We start from the raw sequence: 15,855 nt of genomic DNA, 5'->3' as shown, positions 1-15,855 counted from the left end.
AAAAGAGGCTGGTGTAATAACGTGGTATAAATATTCTAGGAGGGGAAAGAAGCGGATCAGCAGAGCAGTTAGGCCAGGTAGGATTCACGCACAGCAGCTGCCTCTCTCAGGTCAGGAAAGAGCTGTACGTATGGAGGGCGGCCCAAAGAACAGATACAAGCGTAGCCTGACAGCAGCCTCACGGAGTGGGGACGACCACGGGTTTGTGACAGGCAAGGTGGAAGCCCAAAGAGCGAAAGCGATTAGCGCGAAGTCGGTCCACAAACCCTCAGCGGAAAGGACGAGTTCCGCGGGGCTGGGAGCAGCCGCTGGAGCTCGGGGCAGCTGCGTGAGGTCACGGGGCGACGCTCAAGGGAGCCCCCCGCCCCGCCCCGCCCCGGCGGCCGTGACGCTGCGGTGAAGCACCAGTAGCCTGGCACCGCTGCCTCGGTCCAGCACCAGCACCATCGCCACCCGCCTCGGGCCTCGCCCAGCGCCCCTGCAAACCCCGCTTTGTGAAGGGGCCCCAAGTGGCTGACGGACCCAGGCACAGGCTGAGGCGTCCGGGCCTCTCGGAGCCGACGCCCCGCCCCGCGGGAGGAGCGAGCCGAGGCTGTGGCAGTTAGGACAGTTGGCGGGCAGTGACGCACATAGGCCCCACTCTGCGGGCAGCGACGGCTGAACCCAAAACGTGCTCCAGCGACAGGAGGTGGGGGGCATGCTGGGGACTCGGTGATGACGCCCCCAGCACACCCGCCGACCATTGGCTAGGAGTCGGCGTTCGCCTAACGTCACCGGAAATGATGTAGTGGGCAACGCCCCTTGCTCTGTTCAAACCTGGAGGGCGGTAAAACGGAGCGGTGAGTGACTGCGGCTGGTCTGGCTTCTCTGCCCGCCGGAGGGGGTGGGGGTGCCCCCTGCGAGAGCGCCCCGCTTCCATCTTAGGGTTGCCATATTCGAAAAAGAGGACACCGTTGGGGGGGGTGTTGTATGATCGTGGGGGGCAGTGATATGCCCTTGCCCCTGCCCCTCACTCCTATATCACAGCCCCCAGCCCTGCTGCTGCCCCGCGCTCCTGACCCACAGTTCCCCTCCCCCCAGACTATGCTGGTGCCCCTCATTCCCGGCCCGCAGCTCCCTGGTCCTGCTTGTGCCTTGTGCTCCTGGCCCGCAGCCCCCTGCCCCGCTTTGTGCTCCTCACTCCGAAGCCACAGCCTTCCCAGCCCAGCTGCCCACCCAGCGCTCTGTTGTCCCTGAAGAACCCTCCTCCACCCCCCTTTCCTTGCCTCCCCACCCTGCTGCATCCGTGGTGTACACACACACTCCTGGGGTTTCTTAGGGTGATGTCTCTTGCGGAGCTGGGATAGAATTAGCCCAGTTTTTGAATTCAAGATGTTCTTCACCAGGTCTGATCAGTACAAGCCTAGTGCAGCATGGTGAAGAATGATAGCCCCACCTGGCTCAGGCACAGGGAGCAGCCCAGGTCATGATGCATGTAGCAGGGCTTGGTGGCATGGCAGGTGGACTCTGTTTCCCAGCAGCCACAGTGGTGGCTCCTTTCAGCTGCTGGCTCACACCCTGCTGCGTAGGCACCTCGGCTCATCCACCCTGCGCCCGCTGCAAGGGACAGGAACCACGTGGACAGGGCGTGTGGCCAGGCAGATGGGATAAAGCCATAGGAAGGTGGAGAGACATGTCCAGGAACAGGACGGGCAGGCAGGGCCAGGCATCGGGATCATGGGGTGGTGACAGCCTGGGGCTGAGGTAGCACTATGATCCAGCCTGCCCATCCCTGTGATGCATGCTGTTTTTGTGGGCAGGTGTGTGCAGGAAGCAGATTGTGTGCTGTCACTGCCCCACAGTCCCAATCCCTGGCTCAGCCTGCCTACCTGGCCTGCTCCCAGATGCAGCTCCCTGCCCATCTATGGCCCCATTCTTTCTGCCTGGCTGTGCACTCTGCCCATGCAGGTACTGGCTGGTCTTCATGGAGATCCTGGGATTGTTAAATGCTGCCAGCATGGGGCTGGGGCTTGGGGCAGAGCTATGATCTGCTCGTTGCATGCCCCTTCCTGCAGAATCAATGCCAGTTGTGGAAACATGCGGGGAGCAGATCATGGCTCTGCCTTGGGCCCTGGCCTCATGGCCCCACCCACTCGTCCCGTTCCAGGTTGCTGCTCCCCACCCAGTTGTGGCTCCACCCCAGCTGCCAGGCTGTGCACAGGGGCTACTTTAGGAGTTTTGGTGAGCTGTTGCAGGAGTGGGGTGCTGACTCAGCCTGCAGTAGCTCATTAAAACTGTCTAAGTGACCCTCCGGCCAAAAGAGTTGCCCTGTCCTAGACCATCTTGCCTACATCATCACTCTTTAGTTTACCTCACTCACTAATTGATTTGTTGCTCTGTGCTTATCCTTTGGCAGCATCTGATGAAGTGACCTCAGGCTCATGAAAGACCTCAGCTCTTGCTATACCGCTCTAATTTAGTTAGTTTATGACTTGCAAATCTATCTTATCTTCTTTAATTACCACCACTGGCTTTGTTTATATTTTGTAACTTTTGTATAATGAAAATAGCTGTTGACTTTTAAAAAAAATATGTGGCTCTTTCTGATTCTCATGTTTTACTGTAGCACTTGGATTCATAACATGCATTGTAAATTGTATAAGAGTTGCCCCTAGGATTCCTTTTACCAGAGACCCCCAAGGATTGACATGGCCCCTCGTCCGATTTGGTATCAAGTGAACTTTAATAGTAATCCCTATACTTTATTACAAGTTTCCTCCCTGTAATATGACTTGGCAGGTGGTTTCTTCAGACGTTACAACAGCGACCTTCAGTGGCACCAGCTTCAGGTCCTCTGCTGCGTGTGTGGGATGTTAGTTTCTAGAATCCCCATTGTTGTTCCTGTCTCCCCAGGGGGGTAACACAAAACACAGACTTTCTCTATGTTTCTCCACTACTTTGTAACTTTCTCACCTCAGATTGTCCAATCCTTAAGTTTCTTACCTCATTTTTTTAGATTAGATACTCCAATCCTATTCTTTTTTTTGTTTCTTTTCCTTTTAGGGAAACTACTGTACCTGGTTAACCCACTGTACTAAGCGCAGCACTCGCTTTTCCCAGTGTCTTACAGGGCACTCTACAATTTAATTGCTTAGTCCCAGGAAGGCTTAAAGTTATGCTAAGAGCCTGAGCATAACTCGGTTTGCCTGCTACACGAGAAATGGTAATGGAAAGAGAAAAAGTTATATTGGCTTTACCATTAAATGCAGAAGGGTTCTGTCATGAACTCTTTCTGTGGCTTTGGTCAATTCATTGTTCTGCCTGTCTGCAAAATGTTAAAATCTAAGCAGATTATTTTAAGCGAAACAATAAAGTGACAAATATTTATTCTAGTATTATGTGTTGTGAGATTATGAACTGTTGTTCATTGCTATAGTCTCTTGGCAAATGCCATATAAAATGACCTGGGAATCTCATTGATGCCAATAGATTTCAAAGAGTCCTTTTTTCTTAGTATTTGTTTAAGCTTGTTTCCACAACAATCTGACAGATTTCTTTTAAAATGTCATTCATGCAAACCATTTCTATTTGATGGCCCTTCTATCTGTCTTTTTTAGGATGCATCTTTCTGGTGTAAGCTGTGAAGATGTTGAAGTTCAAGTACGGTGTTCGTAGTCCTGTGCAGATGGGCCCCATGGAGCCTGTAGCCAGCCGTGCTTCACGGCTGAACCTGCTCTTTCAGGTAAAGGGAATGTGGCATCAGACTTGATGAGTGCATGTTGTTTGATCTGTGTGCAGTGTACCAAAACGTATCTTCTTTTGTTTAGCTTTTAGCAAGTTGCCCATGCCAAAGGGCTGTGGCTAATTTGTATAAAAATTACATGATTGCAGCAGGCTTTCTTTTTTAATATAAAGCTGTTACTACAGCTCTCAGATTTAGAACGGAGCATCTCATGCTGAGTAACTTTAGAGATGGAATGTAATGTCCTGGGACATGTGTTCTTTACAGTCTTCTCATGTTCATTTAACATGAGAATGGTTAGGAGCTGTATTAAGCAGCCAGCTACACTCTAAGCAGCTCTCTTGACAATTCTTGTGCTGGGTCAAGACAGCATTTTTTCCTGTGAAAATATTTGGGTTGCTTTGCTAGCTGTGAAGCAAATGCCAAAATCTGTGGTCGAATGGCAAAGGGCATCTCAAATCAGAAGCATTTGAACGAGTGCTCAAATACTGAGATCTGAGCTTTTAGTAGTTTTTGACATTTAGTTTCATGAAAAAAGGAAAATGTTTGTAACAGTGATTAGTGGTTCACACAATGATGTGATCTATTTCAGACAAGCCTCTCAAATATTATTGGTTTAATTTCTGAAGCAGTGATTTTTTTATGGATTGTATATAATCTGTTCTATACATATGTTATTGATTTGAGGCTTTTCATTATTGGCTGAGACCCCATCTGTTGTTGCTTTTCTTTTCCAGGGGAAGCCACTCTTTGTGACTCAACAGCAGATGTCTCCTCTCTCTCGGGAAGGCATCCTTGATTCCCTTCTCGTTCTTTTTGAAGAATGCAACAATCCTTCTTTAATGAAAATTAAATATGTAGGCAATTTTGTAAAGAAATGTAAGTTTTCTTCGACTAATGCTAGGACTAATTCACATATACAGTGGTTAAAAGTTTGAGTATTTAAATGCTTTGTGGAGTTAAGTTGGTTAATATTATCTTAGGAATTCTTGTGTGTGTATGCTTACGTCATTATGTGTGGAAGCCCACTGACCCTAGTGGAGGTTTATGCAGATGCAAAAATCTACCTGCAGAGTCAACTGAAGCATTGTGGTTTTAAAGCGTATTATTTCTACTGCATGCTATACTTCGTTTAAGAAGACATTTTTATTCTATATAGAATGTGCGTGTACACACACAGTATACTAGTATAGTTCAGGGCATAAACAACAGAAGTATGTCAAGGAAACTTGGATAGCATGAGATAGATGAAAAGCTTGGAAGGACTGACTTCTAAGAATCATACTAAATATGCAGTTATTTTAGGTTTGTATAATATTTTAGACTCCATATATTTTCAGTTTTTGTGTCCGTATTCAATAAGCAGTAGTTTTTCACTTAAGAAATAATGTCAGTTTGGATAAAATTATTTGGCTCAACATGTTCAGGTTCCAAAAAAGAACTGCTGCATTTTCATCTTAAATTTTTCCTTAGCTCTACTTGCACAATGTTTAGTTGAGCAGAACCTATAAAACAACACGTGGAAGTTATTATTAGAGAGGTCTAATTTTACCAGTCTTTCAAAAGTGTTAAAAAATGGAGAGAGAGGAATTGTTTAGTATGGTCCAAGGAAAGATAAGGAAAAAATGGGATGAAACTGAATAAAGGAATACTTAAGCTGAAAAAGAAAATTCCTGATAGTTATTTCTATTAGACTATAGCATAGTGTCTCCAAAATAAGTGATGAAAGCCCCACCATTTGACTTCTAAAACTGGACTGGACGAAGTACTCCTAATTAGAGACTAATCTTGCATTGGTAAAGATGGGAAAAATTGTCTAGTCTCTTTCTAATTTTTATGATGCAGTAAAGGGGGGATGAGTTATGGTTGCTATGGGAACTATCTTTGAATTTCTTTTGTGTGTATTAATTCCCAGCCATAACTTTGCATTAATATTGGTTTTTATCTAATAACTATATTTGATGAAAGTAAGGAAGTGATTAATAGTTACTGAGAGTCTGGAACTAAAGGAATAATTTTCTCTTGCTACGGCTGTATTCGTTATATAATATCACTTCATTAATGTAAAGTAATTGTTCATATTGTATAGATGCTGAGACAATAGCTGAATTGAGGGAATTGCAACCCAGTGTGAAGGATTTTGAAGTCAGGAGTTTGGTGGGATGTGGTCACTTTGCAGAAGTACAAGTAGTGAGAGAGAGAGTGACTGGTGATGTCTATGCCATGAAAGTGATGAGCAAACAGTCCTTGTTGCTACAAGAAAATGTATGTATATTTAACTACTGTCTACTCTGAATTGTCACTGCAACTACAAAACATAATATAGTGGACGTTTTCTTCTTCTTTCCCATTTAACTGATAATAAAACTGATGGAAAGGGTGATTCTAACTTGTGGGAATGTGATGTAATAAATTTCAGTGGTTATTTTATTTGTATTTTTGTATTACCTAGGAACAATAGGACCGATCTTTGTTAAATGCTGTATAAATGTGGAACAAAAAATCCAGTCCCCATCCCAAGGAGTTTACAACTAGAGACAGCAGATGGATACAGAGAGATGAAGTATAAGGAAATAGGACAGTATTGGCTAGATCAGTGTTTCTCAACCTGTGGGTTGCAAGAATATATGAAAGGGTTGCAAACAATCACTGAAAAACATGGAAAACCACAGATTTTTAAACAGAGAAAATCAGGATCCCTGGCAATAAGTATTTTGGGGCCAAAATACTTGTGTGTTTTCTACTTAAACTATTTACTGGGTCAGGACTGGCCATCAATGTTTACAAATGTGTTCTGGTACAAAAAATGTTGAGAAGCACTGGGCTAGATGAATAGGCAGTGGTCTGAGCACACCTGAGTAGCTTAACTGTTGTCAAGTTTTTTTACATATCAGGGCAAAAGAGAGTTTTAAAGAAGGCATATGAAGGAGAAACTGTAAAATGGTTTGGTGAGTTTTTATGGAGAGCTCCTCCAAATCATGAGAGACAGAATCTGGAAGCTGGTGTCATGGGCTGATCCAAGGTGAAGCTTGACTTCTCAGTATTGACTGAGAAATGATAAGGAAGGTGGAGAATAAACCTTGAAGGCCCTTGGAGGTGAAAATAGATACTACATAGTTAAGATCTAGATCAGTGCTTCTTAGCCAGACTATTGCAGCAACTTGGGTGCTATGAGATCCTTTTAGCAGCTGTGCAGAGTACTGTGCAGTATCAGCAGTGTTAGGTGTGCAAACACCTATACCATTTACCTACATAATTCAGAATGTAAACCCAGAAATTTAAAATAGGAATCCATAGGGTCAAACCAGTTGTGGTCTTTATCAGTTCTTTGCAATGGAAGAATTGCTCTGTTATTTTCCATAATAAAAAACCAAGTAAAATACATTTTTGAAAAGGGGTGCTGTTTAAGTCAGAAAAGTTATGAAGGGGTGCCTTTACTATAATAAAGTTGAGAACCCCTGATCTAGATGAAATAACAGTATTTGTATCATTAGCTCCATTTTGTGATATTTGGAATGTTTTGGATTAGCTAGATTGCATGTTTGCAGTTCTGTTTGATTTAACTTAGTTTAAGGTAAAACTGTAGTTTATAGAGACTTTGTTGCCACACTAGATCTCTGGAATTCTGTGCCTTAATTGTACTAGCATAGGTTTGGGTTCTTTTCTGATTTTTTACAAGGCTGGATAAAAATCAACAATTTTTAAAAAAATCAGATTTTTCAAATTGAAATCAGATTTGATTTAATTGTATTTTTTATTTTTTTATTAAGTTGCTTTAAAAAAATGCATGCATCTTAAATTAAGACTATCTTTATGTAAGTTTATGGTCAAAGCTATCATCATGGAATAGGGATTATAACTTCCAATTATATATTATTTGAGACAGTATATTCATGTGATCTATTTACAAAATATTTTAAAAGGTTACAACAGGTCATGGTCTATATTAAGGGCCCAATGTTATAGGGTTCCCAGAGGCTCCTCTCTAGATTAGTAAAGATTAAAGAAAACCACTCTACTCAATGGGACTTAGTGCCCAGTCTAGAACAGGGGTGGGCAATTATTTTGGCTGAAGGCCTGCTTACAAAGTTTTGGCAAGCTGTCGAGGGCCTCATGGGTAGCCTTTTCCTTTGACAGGTGCCCCATTCCTGGTAGCCATCTTGTGACCAGAAGTCCTGCTCCCTAACCCCCATCCTTTGCTGCCAGAAGTCCCTCTTCTTGCCCCAGAAGTACTCCTTTCAGCAAGGGGTTTTGCCATCTCAGAACCAGAGAATATCAAATTATAATTACATTCTAATAATTAAACATCTACAACATTCATTAATTTGATTTAAAAGAATATTTTTGTCCTGATTTTACATGTGTTTGTGAAGTGTACATAGAGGTGATTTCACAATACCTGAAAATGAAGTCTTACTCTTGTATATTGTGGGGGGAGGGGAATGGGGGAGTGGGTATAGGTTTGGTGTGTGGCGGGGGCAGCTTAGGGGGGTGGATAGGTGTGTGGGTGTGGGGTGAAGGAGCATGTGGATGTATGGGTGGGTATGGGGTTTGTGGTGGGGATGGCTGGGGTGTGTGAGGGGATGTGGGGGATTGTGTATGGCAGTACAAGGTGGAGTGTGAGTGCAGGTGTATGGTGGGGTGTGCATAGGGACTTGCCCTATGAACACACACACACACACACACACACACACACACTCACTCACTCACTCACTCACTCACTCACTCTCACTCTCTCTCTCTCTCTCTCTCTCTCTCTCTGGCCCTCCCTCATTGCTCTCTCTCTCTCTGTTCCTCATTGCACAGATGTGCACAGCCCCCTGCCCACCCTCCCCCACTCCTGGCCTCAGGTTACAGGCATGGGCCCCCTGCTTCCGCGGTCCAGCAGGGCATCAGGAGTGTGTGGCCAGCTGGCAGGGGCTCTATAGAGCCAGGCTGGCTCCCCCCGTCTCCCTGCTGGTGCAGCCTGGCCCGACTCCATAGACCTCTGCTGGCCCAGGCCCCAAACTTCTACAGCCCCACTCTGGGCCCTGTTGGCCCTGGTCCTGGTGCACTGGTATGGGCTCCAAGCTCCAGCCCAGCTGTCACTGTGCATCTGCTGCTGCTTTCCTGCCTGCTGCCAAGTCACTCCAGCACCACATGGTTCCTGGCTGCATGGCTGAGACTGCAGGACTCAGCAGGACCCGGCCTGGCCCCAAGGACTGGGGCGATTGCCTGTGGTATTCCCCTGCCTCCCTTCTCCCCAACTTGCCTCCATCTTATTGAATTCCCTTCTCCAGTGCAGGAAGGTAGGAACAGCCCCAGGATCCCAGGCCAGAAGCCTCTGCTAGGGACTGAGCCTGCAGGTCTTACTGCTGAGCTGCTGGGTCCTGCTGCCAAATTCCACTCGATCCTACTGCTCCTGGATCCTGTCATCTTTGACCAGGAGCAGATAAATATCAATTTTCTAGGGGCCCCATGGGCTGGATAGGATGCCTTGGTGGGCCGGATCCAGACTGCAGGCCATATTTTGCCTGCCTTTGGTCTAGAAGATCCCATTTAGTATCTCTGTGACGCTTAGTTTCAGTTCTCAAACTGTGGATTTGTGTCTCCAGAGATCATAGGCAGACAAGGTTCTTTGGGTAGATGTGATATCTTTTACCAGACCAACTAAATACTTGGAAAAATTGTTCTTTGCAAGTTTTCGGGTGCAAATGCCTTTCTTTGGGCACAGAGAGAGTTTGTTGTCTCCAGAGATAACATCCTTGTTAACAGTAGTATATGGAGATAAGAGAGAACAGACCTGATTACCCACCCATCAGCCGTATTGTCTCTCTGCAAGTTTGTGTACACACAGTCAAGCCCTTACCTTTCTGTAAAAGTGCAGTTTCAAGAAGTTAAATGAATAAAGGATATTAAACCAGAATGCGCTTTTTGTAGAAACCACTGATTAAATCGACGCTTCCTGATCAGTGATTTAAATCGTGATATAAACCAATTTAAATCAAATCCACCCTGGTTTTTTACTGCTATTTATTACTTTTGTTATGGCCATGCCCAATAGCTAATGTCAAACAGTAGATATTCCACAAACACAATGAGAGTTGTCTTAAGTTGAAAACTCTCCAAGCCAAACAAATATGGTAAGAAAGGGTGGGAGAGAAAATGGCTTTCCCACAATTACACAGGATGTCAGTGGAAGTTGGTCATTTGTATAGTCATTTTTGAACATGAAGGATGTGCCTTTGGTACGCTTTTGGAGCTAGAGAATCCTAAATCTTTTTGGCATTATTTAAAATGTACTGTTCCTTTTGTAGGTGTCATTTTTTGAAGAGGAACGGAGTATATTATCTCAGAACATCAGTCCCTGGATTCCACAGTTACAATATGCATTTCAGGACAAAAACCACCTCTACTTAGTAGGCTAATTTTCTTTTTTGTGCTTTTTAAAATTTTAACTTCTATATATATTTGTTTATTTTTTTTTAAAAAGGCAGTAGCTTAAATTAGTACAATTCCTTCTGTAAATTTTCCTGCATTATGAGACACTATTTGATAGCTGCCTTAAGTAGTATTTAAAGTTTTAATATGGTGTGTCTTGTATGTGAATTAGGCCTGTGTATCTAAAATTTCATGCAGGTTATGGAATATTTGCCTGGAGGGGACTTGCTGTCACTCCTAAACAGATACGAGGACCAATTAGATGAAAGTACGGTACAATTTTATCTAGCAGAGCTCATTTTGGCTATTCAAAGTGTCCATCAGATGGGTTATGTACACAGGTGAGTAGACATCTATTTGCATTATATTTATGATATTACCAGTATCATTCTGGAATCAGTGCACTGTAATGGTAAACATTAATTCCTGTATTCCATTTATTGTAGAGGCAGTCTTTAATATAACATATTAGCTAATTGCCCATCAAGAACGACGTATTTCAGGGAGTGTTTACATGGTCCCTCTCTCTCCCCTCTGCTCCCCCTTCAGGGCTGGCTGTGTAAAGACTCCCTCTGCCACTGCCACCTCCTCCTCCAGCCTCTGGCGCGGGTGCTCTCTCCCCCCACTCGCCTCTACCTTGCAGTGGGGTTCCTCCTGCCTCCCCTCCCTCCCTCCCTGCCACCTCCCCCTCCCTGCTGGCTGTTGTCAGGGCCGGGTGGTAGGGGTGGCGCTGCCACTGTAACCCCCCCCCTTCCTTTCCTGCTGCCTGGCCCTGACAACAGCTGCCACCATGACCCTCCCTTCACCTCCCCCTGCCCTGCTCCCCTCCCTCCCTCCCTCTCTCCCTCCCTCCCTGTCCGCTGTCTCCCCCTCCCTGCCAGCTGTTCTGGGGGGCATCGGGGATGGACGGCACAGCAGTGCTGCCACTGTGACCCCCCCCTTCATCCTCAGGCAAGGAGGTGTGTGGAAGCCCTGCTGCTCAGGCAGCCAGGGTGTGTTTGCCATGGCCGTAAACTTCCCTGGCAGCGGCGCAAACTTTGGCCTGTGCAGCCAATCGCCACCCGCCCTCTCGGCGCATGTGCAGTTGGCCCAAAGTGTGATGGACAGACAGACATACTAAGCCCTTTATTATATTAGAATTGGTAGGGGTTGGAGAGCAAAAAACTAATATAGTCCCAATGGTAACTGTAGCTGAAGTTACTAACTTTTGGTGCAAGTTTTGAGCAGATACCATGGAAGTTCTTCTGGTTACATGCATTTGTGAGCCCTGTAGAATGCAATTCTGTGTGGTACTAAAGGAAACTGCTGCGTTTTTTTCAGGACTTGATGCTTGTTCTTGGCACTGACTAGTAAAGGAAACTGGGTGAACTGTCAAAGATCATTGAAATGGGATGAAATATGTTGCTGGGGGTGAGAGATGGGGGAGCCAGTCACATATGTTAAATTAGCTGGGAGCATTTATACATTACAAGAATTTTTAAGGAACACATCATGGGGCTGTATTTACATAGTTCTGCAATTAATATTAACTCATACAAGGTTAATAAATTCAGTTCATTCTAAGGCCACTCTTACTTGCTGTCATATCTAAAAACACTGTGCTTATGCAAAAGGTGCAGAGCATTTCTTGCTGTTCATCCCAGTGGTTGAAGTCAATGGTCAGACAAAAAAAATGTTTTTATTCTATGTGGCTTTAGGGCAGTACTCTGCTTCCTAATGCCGCATAAGTACTTGGGGTATGAATAGAATTTGAAAGACACAAATAGTGTGTCCTAATGATTTGGAATGAGAGCCATCAACCACTGCATTGCAACACTACTTCAGCAGGCTAATACTGTAATGTCATTACATTGTAATGTACTCCAGCACCCTTTTTCTCTTCCCACCCCTGTCAGCAACTACTAGCTTTCCTTGCGACTTGGGTGGGGAAACTCAGTAGCTATAATGCCTAAGGTTAATGTTAAGAGTAGAGAAAGAAATGGAAGTGAGGTTTCCACAGAATCTCCATGTAGGATGACGAAGAACAATGTGGCATTTAAAAGCACAGAAAGAGTGTTGCTGCAACAGGACGATGTTTTCTTGAATTAACAGCCGGGAACAACTACTGACTGGAGTAGAAAAGTATTAATTACTTTCTGTTTGTTTACAGAGATATCAAACCTGAGAATGTTCTCATTGATCGGATAGGACACATTAAATTGGTGGACTTTGGGTCGGCTGCCAAAATGACAGTGAACAAAATGGTAATACAGTGGATTTAAATTTTGAATAGTGCAGGAAAAAATGAAAACTGATTTCATATTCACTCTTAGCTATTGACATATTTTTTTCTTTTATCTTTCCCTTCTAATATGAAGTATTAATAATACTTTTCACTTAGAAATGACCTTATAAACATGAGCTTGATTGTCTTGCCCAGATTTAGGTAGGTAAGTAAATACACTAGCTTATGCATGTTTTTAGACTGTGGGAATCCTTTGCAGTCCAGAGCTGTTGATGGCATTATCATAGAATCATAGAAAGTTAGGATTGGAAGGGACCTCAGGAGCTTATCTAGTCCAACCCCTTGCTCAAAGCAGGACCATCCTCAACTAGATCATCCTAGCCAAAGTTTTATCTATCTGGGTCTTAAAAACCTCCAAGGGTGGAGATTCCACCACCTTTCTGGGTAACCTGTTCCAGTGTTTTACTACCCTCCTAATGACAGAATTTTTTCCTAATATCTAACCTAAACTTCCTTTGCTGCAACTTGAGACCATTGCTCCTTGTTCTTTGATCTGCCACCACTCATTACAGTTTAGCTCCATCCTCTTTCGAACCCCCCTTGGTGGTTGAAGGCTGCTATTAAATCCCCTCTGTCTTCTCTTCTTCAGACTAAATAAGCACAGTTCCCTCAGTCTTTCCTCATAAGTCATGTGCCCCAGTCCCCTCCCCATTTTTGTTACCCTCCACTGGGCTCTCCAATTTGTCCACATCCTTTCTGTAGTGGGGTCCCAAACCTGAGCACGGTACTCCAGATGTGGCCTCACCAGTGCCAAAGAGAGGGTAATAATCACTTCCTTTGACCTGCTGCCTACACTCCTACTGATGCAGTCCAGTATGCCATTAGCCTTCTTGGCAGTAATGGCACACTGCTGGCTTATATTCAGCTTATTGTCCACTGTAACCCCCAGGTCCTTTTCTGCAGAGCTGCTGCCCAGGTAGTCAGCCCCCAGCCTATTCTGGTGCTTGGGATTCTTCTGTCCTAAGTGCAGGACTTTGAACTTGTCCTTGTTGAACTTCCTAAGATTTCTTGGATGCTTATCTTGCTGGGATCCTATGAACCCAGCTGACTTCCTGCCCTTTGGGCGGGGGGCTGGCCTCAATGATCTTCCGAGGTCCCTTCCAGCCCTAATATCTATGAAATCTATGAAATTTTGGCCTAATCCTCCAATTTCCGTAGGCCACTCTGAATCCTAGCCCTACCCTTCATATCTACTACTCCATCCACCTTGGTGTCGTCTGCAAACTTGCTGAGGGTACACTCTGTGCCATCTTTCAGGTTGTTGATGAAGATGTTGAACAAAACCGGCGCCAGGACCAACCCCTGGGGCACTCCACTTGATACCAGCTGCCAACTAGACATTAGGCCATTGATTACTGCTCTCTGAACCTGATGCTTCAGTCAGCTTTATATCTACCTTACAGTCCATTTGTCCAGCCCATACTTCCTTAGTTTGCCTGTGAGACTGTTGTGGGAGACTGTATCAAAAGCCTTGCTAAAATCAAGGTATACCACGTCTGCTGGTCTCCCCACATCCACAGAGTGGGGAGGCATGACTTGTCCTTGGTGAATCCAGCCTGACTGTTCCTAATCACCTTCTTCTCCAAATGCTTAGAGATGGATTCCTTGAGGATCTGCTCCATGATTTTTCCAGGGACTGAGGTGAGGCTGACTGGTCTGTAGTTCCCTGGATCTATCTTCTTCCCTTTCTTAAATATGGGCACTATGTTTCCCCTTTTCCAATCATCCAGGACCTGTCCTGATCACCATGACTTTTCAAAGATGATGGACAGTGACTCTGCAGTCACATCAGTAAACTCCCTCAGCACCGTCAGGTGTAGTCCCTAACCTGTTCTTTTGCCACCATTGGCTGTTCACCTCCTCCCCAAACTGCTGCTTGTGAAGATTGAGGCAAAGAAGGCATTGAGTACTTCAGTCTTTTCTGCATCCTCTGTCACAAGGTTGCCTCCCCCATCCAGTAAGGCAGAGGTTCCTAACCACCAGGCTGTGGCCTGGTACTGGGCTGGGAAGGGTTGGCTGCTGGGTCATGGCATGCCGGGGCAGCTTTGGGAGGGAGGCAGCCAGCTCCGTGCCCCCTGCCATGCTGCCATGGCTGTGCCTGGCGAGGTGCTGCCTGTGCAGCAGGTACTGGGTCCCATGCCAGGCTGGGCAGGACCCCCAGCCCCACCCATGGCTGGGAGCAGGGGGATGTGGGAGGGGAAACGTCTATAGCAGAGGGCGGTGAGGCGGCTCCGCTGCCTTCTAGGAAAGGCAGCGGAGCCCCTTCTTCCCAGGCACCCCAGCTGGGTCCCCCCAGACCACCACCCACGCAGCCTGCTCCCTTGTGGAGTCTCCTGGTTCCTGTGGCTGAGGTGCCCCAACTTGATCCAGTCCTTGCAAACCCCCACCCCCACGTGAAAATTAAATTTAAATACAGGAAACCTTCGATATTCTCAAATCTGCTATTTGCAGATTCGAATATTTGAGGTGTGCGGCGCTGATAGGATGTGTCTGGTAGCCGACAGGCTCCCTCTGGTGCTGTACCGAGTTCCTGCCTCTGTAAGCAGGCATGGAGCACTGTGCAGGGTGGAGGCGGGCAGAGTTGGGTGGGCGGAGAGTGAGCGATGGGGAGGGGGGTGGTGGCGGCATCTTCTCCCCTGGAGGCAGCTGCGGTCGGTTCCCAGGCACTGCGGGGGAGCCCTGCACTTTCAGCTCCTCACTGGGGGCGGGGGGAGAGGGGTGCAGGGGGCAGCTGTGGGGTCTGATGTGGAACGCTGTCAGTATTCGTGGATTTCGCCGTGAATGGCGAGGGTCTCTGTATGTAAATTAGATACCTAGTCCACCAACGGAGGGATGTGGACAGCATCAAGATGGTCCAGAGGAGGGCCACTCGCATGATCAGGGGACAACAGGGCAGGCCCTATGAGGAGAGGCTATGGGACCTGAACCTGTTCAGCCCCCAAAAGAGAAGGCTGAGGGGGGATCTAGTGGCCTGTTATAAACTAGTCAGGGGGGAATCAGCAGGCATGGGGAGAGTCAGTATTCCCCCGTGCATTGCCAGGAGTGACCAAGAATAACGGTCACGAGCTGGCAGAGGGCAGGTTTAGGCTAGATATCAGGAAGCGCTACTTCACGGTCAGGGCGGCTAGGATCTGGAACCAACTTCCAAGAGAAGTGGTGCTAGCTCCTACCCTGGGGGTTTTTAAGAGGAGGTTGGATGAACATCTTGGTGGGATCATTTGACCCCAGTATTATTTCCTGCCTGGCAGGGGGTCGGACTAGATGGTCTACTCAGGTCCCTTCCGACCCTAGAAACTATGAAACGTTCTTTGAGTGAGTTTGCTGGTCTGCAGTATAAAAAAGTTTGGGAACCACTGCAGTAAGGGGCACACACTTTCCCTGATTCTCTTCTTGTTACTGACATACTTGTAGAAACCCTTCTTGTTACCTT

General features: G+C 46.2%; 1 protein-coding gene across 10 annotated transcripts in view; it reads left to right on the top strand.

Annotated features, from left to right (window-relative positions):
• The first annotated feature begins 732 nt into the window (after nt 1-732).
• CIT (citron rho-interacting serine/threonine kinase) overlaps nt 733-15,855 on the top strand; it is a 110,534-nt gene continuing 95,411 nt past the window's right edge. For 8 of the 10 annotated variants that reach the window (XM_090063167.1, XM_090063163.1, XM_090063161.1 and 5 more), the window contains exons 1-7: nt 733-839; nt 3,597-3,721; nt 4,459-4,600; nt 5,811-5,986; nt 10,018-10,119; nt 10,340-10,482; nt 12,291-12,384. In XM_090063167.1, coding sequence (XP_089919293.1) covers nt 3,626-3,721; nt 4,459-4,600; nt 5,811-5,986; nt 10,018-10,119; nt 10,340-10,482; nt 12,291-12,384 — 753 coding nt within the window. In that variant the 5' untranslated portion in view covers nt 733-839; nt 3,597-3,625. Of the gene's footprint in view, nt 840-878; nt 3,203-3,596; nt 3,722-4,458; nt 4,601-5,810; nt 5,987-10,017; nt 10,120-10,339; nt 10,483-12,290; nt 12,385-15,855 lie in introns of those variants that run through there. The other 2 variants (XM_090063162.1, XM_090063158.1) reach the window with 2 other exon arrangements.

Source organism: Crocodylus siamensis, chromosome 9 (assembly GCF_052110815.1).
Source record: "Crocodylus siamensis isolate JL-2025a chromosome 9, ASM5211081v1, whole genome shotgun sequence".
Taxonomy (NCBI): Eukaryota; Metazoa; Chordata; order Crocodylia; family Crocodylidae; genus Crocodylus; species Crocodylus siamensis.
This window is presented reverse-complemented; position numbering and strand designations above follow the sequence as displayed.